The sequence below is a fragment of the Benincasa hispida genome, chromosome 12 (assembly GCF_009727055.1).
Source record: "Benincasa hispida cultivar B227 chromosome 12, ASM972705v1, whole genome shotgun sequence".
In the NCBI taxonomy this organism is placed as follows: Eukaryota; Viridiplantae; Streptophyta; class Magnoliopsida; order Cucurbitales; family Cucurbitaceae; genus Benincasa; species Benincasa hispida.
Genome location: NC_052360.1, coordinates 41,182,357 through 41,193,095, shown reverse-complemented (window position 1 = coordinate 41,193,095; position 10,739 = coordinate 41,182,357). Strand labels below are relative to the sequence as shown.

General features: G+C 30.7%; 1 protein-coding gene across 1 annotated transcript; it reads right to left on the bottom strand.

Annotated features, from left to right (window-relative positions):
• Positions 1-898: 898 nt before the first annotated feature.
• LOC120067827 (pathogenesis-related thaumatin-like protein 3.5) lies at positions 899-3,763 on the bottom strand. Its single transcript, XM_039019419.1, has 3 exons — positions 3,653-3,763; positions 2,083-2,746; positions 899-1,092 (listed from the first exon to the last, which is right to left on the bottom strand). Exons 1-3 carry the CDS (start codon positions 3,699-3,701, stop codon positions 948-950), a joined length of 858 nt encoding a protein of 285 aa, XP_038875347.1. The 5' UTR covers positions 3,702-3,763; the 3' UTR covers positions 899-947.
• Positions 3,764-10,739: the final 6,976 nt, after the last annotated feature.

The following is a 10,739-nucleotide window of genomic DNA, read 5'->3' as shown; positions in this document are numbered from 1 at the left end:
AATTTATTTGATTTTTTTTCTTTTGAGTTGCAAAATGACAAAATGGGTTTGGAGTCCTGGACTATTGTACAATTTCCAATTCTTTACTTCATATTATTAACTTTTTTTTTTAATGTCTAAATTTAATAACATTGGATCGATTTATTTGTATATTGTGTAAATGGTAGTTTCTGAAATCTTTCCTCGTTTTGTATATAAGATTCTATATTATATATATATTATATGTGTGAATGTGCTATGCGAATCAATTTTTGGTTATAATTCGCAATTAAGTTTCTACATAGAAAAGATCGATTAGAAAAAGATGATTTTTAGAAGACACTTAATGACGAATCTAAGGAATCTTAGGCTTGTTAATGTAATTGATGATATATTGTTATATATATTAAATTTACCCTCGTTTATTAGTTTAAGTGTGTACAAAGTATTTGGTCTTGTTTGATTTTTTTAAATAAATTATGCTTATTTTATTTTTATTTTTTTGTTAATGGAGTTTTTAAAAATCTAAAAGGATAAATCTTATATATATATATATATATATATATATATATATATATATAGAAATAAAAGAAATGTAAAAAAAACATTAAATAAAAATATTATTACGTTTTCCATTCTACTTTCTTCCTCATTCCTTCTTATTCTTCCCGTTCTTCCTCATTTCTCTCCTTCCCCACTTTTCTCCTCCTTATATCAACTCTATCTAAACTAATTTGTCTTATTATAGTTTATAAAAATGGAACATAATATATTTTGAAAAAAGAAACAGATGGAAAAGAGATTTAAGTGAAGAGAAAGAAATTGAGAAATTATTTACATAATGAAAATAGAGAAAGGAGAGGATAAAGAGAGGATTATAGAGATTAAAGACAGAAATTGGAGATACGATGAGAAGAAAAAAAAAAAAAAAAAGGTAGATAATCAAATAATGTGAAAAATATGGAGCCTCAAAGTTGAAAAATAAGCCATGAATTGATGAGAAATAAAAAAGCCGCCATTGGAAGAGACCACCGTCCTCCGACAAAGGATTTCAAGCTGTTTGATCCACTGCAAACCAGCTTGTGGTTATGGTAAGTACACACCGGCTGATTCCTGCAACGTAAACCATAAATGAAATTACCATTATTATCATTTCAGTGTTCTCTTTTTCCTTTTATAAACTATAATTTTAGAGTTGCATTTATTATTTTTATTTCATTTCGGCGGTTGGTTCATTTTAAATTTTGTAATTTCAAAATTTTCACTTTAATCCTTTTAGTTTGCCAAATTTTCCGACTCTTAAACTTTTTAATATTGAATATAATGATGGATGGCTCTTATAACAAAATTTTCGTACAATAAACTAATTACATATGCTTTGTACTAAAAATAATATTGAAAGTTTAGCCCCTGCTTAATATTTTTATTTTTTAGGTTTTAAAAATTAAGTTTGTAAACATATTATTAATTTCTTTGTTTTGTTTTTACTTTTTAAGATATCAGTAAAATGCAAGTCAAATTTATACTATAAATGTTAAGAAAACAGAAACCTACCTTCTTCTCTTCTTTTCTTTCCTTTCTTAAATAAAATTTGATTAATATTTCAAAACATTAAAAGAAAAAAAAAAAGGCAATAAAGGAAAAAAAAACTTTGGAGGAAAGTAGTTTTCAAAATGAATAGAAAAGTAAAATAAATTATTACCCAATTAGACATCATGTTAATTAAAAACATATTTTAATGTTTAAAATTTGATTAAGAATTCAAATATGTATAAAAGAAATTTAGTACATTCTCTTGGTGAGCTTAGATTGCATCAAATATTATTTATAAAACCAAAAATAGAAAAATACTTGGGTCTATGCCTACCAATTATCTAATTAAAGTTTGTCACGTAGTAAGTAATTTAATTTTTTATTTTTTAAAAAATTGAACTGTTGCTATTATTATTATTATTATTATTATTATTATTATTATTATTATTATTATTATTATTATGTAATAAATGAGAGTTAGCTGAGATAGAGGAAGTTTTAAAACATCAACTTAATAATTTAAACGATATCTGCTTTGAATCAAAGTTTTAAAGAAAAATGAAAATAAACCTGTTGGAGCAGAAGGTAATGACATAATCAGCAGCAGAGCAAGTGAAAATACTTGTGGGATCATCATAAGCATAACTATAAGCCGTGGGACAAGCATCCTTAAACTTCTTCGAGTAAAACGTCGGCCGGCAAGTCACCGGATTCCCGTAAACTCCTCTGCAACAATACTCATCTTTATCAAACACATCGCACGCACTCCGGCACGCCACCACTTTCCCCTTCGATTTTACTGCCAATTCCTTCGGGCATTCAGGTCTCAGATCCTTATCACAACCCGCCACGCCGCACTTTCCCGTCCCGTTTATCGGTCTTATTGCCATCGGCAAATTGAACCCATCCACCAGGCTCACGTCGTAGAAATCCAGCGCCGCCAGAGTGAACTCCGCCAGGGACGCTGGTGTCTTTCCTGACGCGCCGCATTTCAGAGAAGTTCCACAGGCTCCGGTCTGGCATTCTCCATTCCCGTCATTGTCGAAATTGCAACCGGTTCGACCCCATATCCGGCCCGACCATCCGACTGGCGCGTTGAAAACGATGGATTGCCCGCGTTTTAGTGCGAAACCACCGCCGTTGAAACTCTCTCCCGGGGTTATTCCTGGCCAGATTGTTTCTTTGCAGTTGTTTATTATGGTGAATACTCGGGCGCTCTCCGATATTCTCCCTCCTGCCGTATCAACAAACAAAATTCTTAAATATGTCTATTTTTGTGCACTCCAACTAATATTTCATTCAAATTAAAATCTACTGCGTGCAATTATTTTTTTTCAAAAAAAGATATTGATAGTTTTTTCTTTTATTATTATTATATAACAAATGAGGGTTGTACTCCACTTCATCAGTCCACTTGAAATCGTCCAAATAAAGTTATTATTTTTTTTAAAAAAAAAAAAGGAGTAATAGGAAAAGTTATCACCTATTTCTTTCAAAACAAAATATAAGACAAACAAGTGAGAAATATTTAAATTTAATGAAAAAGTTACATCTTATTATATACCTGTAAAAATTATGTACTAACGATCTAAAAATAGATGATTTAAATTGATTTACTTGAAAAAGTTAAAAGAACTAAATTGGTATATAATTATTTAATAGAAGTTTTATTGATACAACATGCATACATGTTCTTAAGAAGCAGCTTCTCAAAAATAGGACTTTGTTTTTCTTTAAAAAGGTTAGACAGTTATTCATTTGTATTTTATTATATAATTATTAGTTTTTGAGTTCAAAGGTAACATATAAAATAAAATAATTTAAATCTTAGATTTCTTGTGTGCTTAAATGATGCTAACATTGACACATTATATGAATAAAAAAAAAACCCACTAACGTGAAAAGCAAAATTGAACTCTACAAAATATACTCTAACATATATGATTAGGTTTCAAATTTAATTAACTCAAACATTAAAAAAGTTTAAACTTAATAATGAATTGATAAAATTTGAAGGGTGAGAATTATTTTGAAAGAAATAAAAAGAATAAGGAAAAAGTTTGAAACAAGTTAAAAGAATCAGAAAAATGAAGGATATTTTAATATGAATAGAAAAGAGTCGAGAAAGGAGAAGAGTTACCCGATGAAAAAAGGATTAGAAGGAAGAAAAAAAGAGAAAATGGAGGCATAATGGGGTGTGTATATAGGGCTGAACTTTATTTTGATATGATGATGCAAGAAAGTTGAAAAGCATATATATACAAACCAAGATGAGGGGAGGAATAGAATAACTTGTGGAGAGAAGGATAACTTGGAGGCCAAAGATTTGGCATTGCCCTATGGTTTAAACAAACCAAAATAATTAAATTAGATGCATTAGTAATTTTCCCCTTTTTGGAGATTCCTTTCCTGACCCTTTACATCAAGTTTATCCACAGGTTCCATTTTTGCAATGAATCTCTCAATCTTCCCTCCCAAGGGCCTAAATGGTCACAATGCAGAAAGCCCAACATGAATAAGCCTCTCCCTCAAATATTTTCTTTTTCTTGATTTTGTGCAATTTTGTTCTCATGATTTCATTTCAATTTCATTTTAATGGCTATAGTTTTAGATGTTTAGATTTTATAAACCATAGACATCAAAATGAAATTTAGCTCAAACATTTTTTAAGAAAACTATCCCTAAATTATTTCGTATTGATCTACTTGAAAAGCCCACCAATATACATCTTAGTAATGTTAAAACTTTTAATAAATTCAACCCAATCTGTACGGTTTAAGTTGAATCGAATTTATTATTAATTTTAAAAAGTATGTTTACATACATAGGATATAATTATATATATATATATTTTTTTTTTTTATTTCATAATTTTTTTGGATAATCTATTCTTGAACAACTCCTAAATTTAGTACTTTGAAAATAATTTTTTCATAATACAAATTGAAGTTGCGTTGTTAAATTTAATTCAATATATGAATAATTAAATAAAATCTTTACATATTAATATTTTACTTATTTTTAAAATAAAAGATTAAATAAATGATCCAAGTAATCTACAACTCAAATCAAATGTTTCATGGTTGGGTTGATTATTTAATTAGGGTTGGGAATTTTTACTCGGGAAATCCTCCTTTGGCTATGTATTTCATAATTGTCATTTCATTTGAAATATTTAATTAAAGACTTTTAGCTATAATTTTGAACTATTATTCTAACCTTTTTCTCAATTAATTTAATATCTTTGATATTATACTTTATTTATTTATTGAGTGAACGTCAAAATGGACTTTCTATTTTCTAAATATGCTTTTTCGATTTTACTGCATTTAATATGGGATTAACCATATTTATTTTTCAAAAAATTATTTAAAATGGTAAAACTATTGAAAATATTTATTATAGAAAAATTTTATAACAATCAATGATAGACGTTAATAAATAATGATAGATTTCTATCAGTGTCTATCAGCGTCTATCATTGATAGTTATAAAATTCTGCTATGTCTTGTAATATTTTGGTTTATTTTTCTATATTTAAAAACAACCCTTATTTTCCTTTAATTTTAGGAGTTTTGATTCATTTTTTCCACAAATTTCATCGACAAACGACAATCTGTCACCTCTAAACTGCAATCGCCATTTCTTATCTCTCACTCTCAACTAAAAGTTATTCCAAAATTCCCTGTTTCGTAAGCTTTAGTAGGCACGTTATTTTCCATCATTGATGTTTATTTTCATGGTTTTTCATTTCACTTATTTCATTTCGAAACAAAATAGGTGTTCGTCATTTAGTTATGTTCATACCATTTGTTACTCTGTTTCTTTTCTGCAAATTCAATCGTTTAACATTATTGCTCAATATTGATATAGGTAAATGATGATTCGTTATATTCCATGTATACATGAGTATATTTAGGCTTATTATTTTAGGGATATCATGTGATTTAAATATAGGTGTGTCATGCAAAATATATTCAATTGTCTACGCACAATGTGCATTATTTTGTTATTATTTTTCTTGTATACCAATATATGTATAGTGGATATTATATATATGTGTTGAAAGCGTTGACGAGCCCACTCTAAATTCACTCTAAATCTCACAACTTTTAAGAGAAGAAACTTATTCTCTTACAAAACTCAAGAACGCACAAGAGAAGAATATTATTCTCTTGAAACTCAGTTTCTCTTAAACTTCAATTTGCTTCTATTAATTTTTTATTCTTTTCTCTTGCATACAAATGAGGGAAATGAACTCTTTATATAGTACTCAAGAGACACTTCCTAAAAGACACAAAGTAAATGAAGTACATGTATACATACCATTCATGTACTTGAACAATTACATGTATCTTGAAATTAGAAATGTATATAGGAATGTGTTACCCATAATGTATCTAGCTTATTAATTTCTAACATGCCCCCTTAAGATAGACTTCCCTGACTCCGAGCTTCTCTTTTATTTTCAAGAATAAGTTTGTCTTTAATACTTTTGTGAATATGTCTGCAACTTGATCTTATGTCTTACGATACTTGATATATACTTCTCCATCTTTGATTAATTCTCTGATGAAATGATACTTGATCTGTATGTGTTTTCTTCTTCCATGAAAAACTGGATTCTTCGAAAGTGAAATAGATGATTTATTGTCACAGAACATGACGGTCCCTTTCTCTTGAGGACACTTCAATTCATGTAGTACCTTTCTAAGCCAAAGTGCTTGAGAACTAGCTGCAAACAAAAAAAATGTATTCAACTTCCGTTGTTGACAATGCTACAACGTCCTGCTTCTTTGATGCCTACGAAACTGCTCCAAAACTAATATTAAATACATACCCAGAAGTACTTTTGAAATCATCCATATTTCCTTCCCAATCACTATCACTGTAGCCAACAAGAACATTATCCACATTCCTTTTATAGTGGATTCCATGATCAACAGTTCCAAGAATATATCTAAGAACTCTCTTTCCAGCTTCCCAATGACTTCTCTTTGGTGATGCCATAAATCTACTCAATAAATACTGAAAACATAAGAGCAGGTCTAGTTGTAGTTAAATACATTAAACTTCTAACAAGACTACTATAGATGGTGGCATCAAAAGCTTCACTATCATCATGCTTGCGTAACTTTAAACCCGGTTCCATAAGAGTACTAGCAGGATAAGCATTCTCCATTTTGAACTTTATCAACAAATCTTTTGCATACTTCTTATGGGAAATTGCAATCTCATTATCACCTTGTTTAACTTCAATACCAAGAAAGTAATGAAGTAAACCCATATCAGTCATCTCAAATTCTATCTTCATGCTCTCTTTAAACTCGTCAATCATCATGTTTGAATTTACCATAAAGATTAAATCATCAACATATAGACAAATCATCAAGAAATTCCATTTTCGTCTTCTTTGGTGTAGAGAGCATGTTCATATGGACAACTTGTAAACCATCCTTCAAGAAAAAATCATCGATACGTTTGTACCAGGCTCTTGGTGCTTGCTTTAGCCCATACAATGCTTTCTTCAATCGACACACCTTATTTTCTTCTCCAATTTTGGCATAACCAAGGGGTTGCTCAACATAAATTTCTTCCTCTAAATACCCATTTAGAAATGCTGACTTGACATCCAGTTGATGAACTTTCCAGTTATTTTGTGCTGCAAGGGCTAACATCAAACGAACAGTCTCCAAGTGAGTTACTGGTGAAAAAACTTCTTCATAATCCACACCAAACTTTTGTTTGTAACCTTTTACTATGAGTCTGGCCTTGTATTTCTACACTTCTCCATTTTCCTTCAGTTTTGTTCTATAGATCCATTTGACTCACTAACTCTCATGTCTCATTTCTTCTGATTTCATCAATCTCTTGATCCCTTGCATCTTTCCATTTCTTATCTTGAATTTCTTCTTCAAAGTATATAGGATCAACATCTGCAAATAAAGCAAAATCATCATGTTCATCATTTTGTATTCTTCTTGAAGTATTATAGATCTCTTGAATATTTCTTGTCTTCCTTGGAGTAGTTTCTTCATCACTTGTGGAGTGTGATGAAGAAGGTGAAGTCAGTGGTTGAGTCTCTTCAAGCTCCAAGTCTCGAGCATCTTCTTTGCCATTCATGTCAACAAGTAATGGATTCTGGTCTTTATTTGGTGCATCCCATTGCCAGAATTTTGCTTGATCGAACTTGACATCTTGACTAATGATAACTTTCTTACTTATAGGGTTGTATAATCTGTAAGCCTTGGAGTTCTTATTGTACCCAACAAAAATGCATTTTTCTGACTTATCGTCTAGTTTACCTCTTTTCTCATCTGAAATATGAGAGTAAGCAATACACCCAAACACTCTTAGGTGACTAACAGTTGGTTTCAATCCGCTTCATGTTTCTTGAGCAGTAATACCTTGCAAACTTTTAGTTGAAGCTTGATTTAGGAGATAAACAGCACAAGTTACTACATCTCCCCAAAATTGATCTAGAAGCTTCTTGGCCTTCAACATACTTCTTGCAAGTTCCATTATCATTATATTTTTCCTCTCTACAACTCCGTTTTGTTGAGGAGTTCTTCGAACAGTCTTCTGATGCTTGATTCCATTTTCCTTCAAGAAATCTGCAAAGACTATATATTCTCCTCCACGATCCGAACGCAATGCTTTCAATTTCAAGTTACTTTTATTTTCCACCATTGCTTTGAATGTCTTGAAACATTCGAAAGTAGAGCTCTTTTATTTTAGCAGATAAATCCAAGTTTTTCGACTGTAGTCATCAATAAATGTGAGAAAATAATGGTTACCTCCATGTGTAGTGATTCTCATGGGTCCACATAAGTTTGTATGGACAAGCTCGAGAGGTTTTGATGCTCTTCGAGAACCTCCAATCAGAAATGAATTTCAATGATGCTTTTTGAAAACACATGCTTCACAAAGTTGATCTTCCTTTTTAATATTTGGCATTCCTCTCATCATATGTTATTGACATATGTGAGACAAAGTGTCAAAACTCAGGTGCCCGAATCGATAATGCCACAACCATGAAGAGTCATTTACTAAAGTCTCAAAACAAACAAGCTTCTCATAGCATATTTTAATTGGAAACATTTTGTTGTAAGTCATGCGTACCTTCGTTATGAGACCTCCATTCTTGGTTCTAATCTCACATATGTTATCTTTAAAGATAACATCATATCCTCTTAGGAGAAGTTTCCCAACACTTAAAAGATTGTGTTTGAGACCTAAAACATAATACACATTAGTAATTCGTTTTGCTCCCTTTTTTGTGTTGATAAGAATATCTCCTTTTCCTTTGACCTCAAGCTTCTTGTTGTCACCAGTCTTCACTACATTTTGATGAGATTCATCTAAAGATATAAAAATATCCTTTCTTTCTGTCATGTGGTTACTGCAACCACTATCAAGATACCATATTTCTTCAGTGTTTGTTTCTTGGACGTTAAATGTGAGGAAGAGAAGACCTTGATCATTATCTTGTTGCTCATGCATTAAAGTGGTTTCTGCTTGATTAGAATTAGCCTTCTTAGACCAACAGTCTGCTTGAAAATGTCCATAGCGTCTACAATTGAAACATTGTATGTGATAAAAATCTCCAAGACCACCACTTCTGCCTCTTCCTCTATTTGAACTTCTTCCCCTTCCTCTATTTGAAGAAGATTGATTGTCTCTGCTCTCTAACTCTAAATTTGTTATGTCGGATCGTCCATTGCCTCTACCGCCATGTCCACCTCTTCTTCCACCAGATTGCCCTTTAGAGGAGGATTGCATATGAAAAGCTTCTTCTGAAGGAGTAAAATAAAAAAATTTCAATCTGAGCTCATGAGATTGAAGAGATCCCATTAAGCTATTGATGGAGAGAGTTGACAAATCTTTGGATTCTTCAATTGCTACAATAATATGCTCATATCTTCTAGTTATGCTTCTAAGGATCTTTTCAACCACCCTTTGATCTTCGATTGTTTCTCTATTTGATCTCAATTGATTAACAATTAAGAGAACACAGTTCAAAAAATCTTCAATAGTTTCAGCATCTTTCATTCGAATGGTATTAAATTCAGCTCAAAGTGTTTACAATCGGACCAATTTTATCTTTTATTCTCCCTCGTACAAATTCTGCAATGCATCCCATGCTACTTTAGCCGTAGAGACTCCTAATATTCTTTCAAAAATATTTTCATCCATATCTTGGTAGATAAAAAATAATACCTTCTTATCTTTTTTTTTCTAGTATCTCTCAAATTATTGAGTTGTTTTGGTGAAAGATCATCCTCACTTTCTGGCTCCGAATATCCTCTATCAACAATATCCCAAAGATCTTGAGATCCATAAAGAACCTTCATTTGTTGGCTCCACCATCTATAATTTTTTCCCTCAAAATGAGGAAGTTGAGGCTACAATATGTTAGATGACATCTTTCAATCCTTTTGCTCTGATACCACTTTGTTGAAAGCGTTGACGAGCCCACTCTAAGTTCACTCTAAATCTCACAAATTTTAAGAGAAGAAACTTGTTCTCTTACAAAACTCAAGAACACGCAAGAGAAGAATATTGTTCTCTTGAAACTCAGTTTCTTTTAAACTTCATTTTGCTTCTATTAATTTTTTATTCTTTTCTCTTGCATACAAATGAGGGAAATGAACTCTTTATATAGTACTCAAGAGACACTTCCTAAAAGACACAAAATAAATGAAGTACATGTATATATATAATTCATGTACTTGAATAATTACATGTATCTAGAAATGCATGTATCTTGAAATTAGAAATGTATCTAGGAATGTGTTACCCATAATGTATCTAGCTTATTAATTTTATACCATTTGTTATTTTGCTTCTTTTATGCAAATTCAATCGTTTAACATTGTTGCTCAATATTAATATAGGCAAGTGATGATTCGTTATATTTCGTGTATACATGAGTATATTTAGGCTTATTATTTTATGGATATCATGTGATTTAAATATAGTGTCATGCAAAATATATTCAATTGTCTACACACAATGTGCATTATTTTGTTATTATTTTTCTTGTATACCAATAAAGAGGGTATTATATATATATATATATATATATATATGAAAAAATTCACTTTTTTGGTTCTTGAGGTTTAGAGGTTATATTTATTTGGTTCTTAAAGTTCTAAAATGAACACTTTAATCCCCAAGATTTGAAAAATAGTTCTAAATGGTCCATGAAGTTACTTGGACCATTT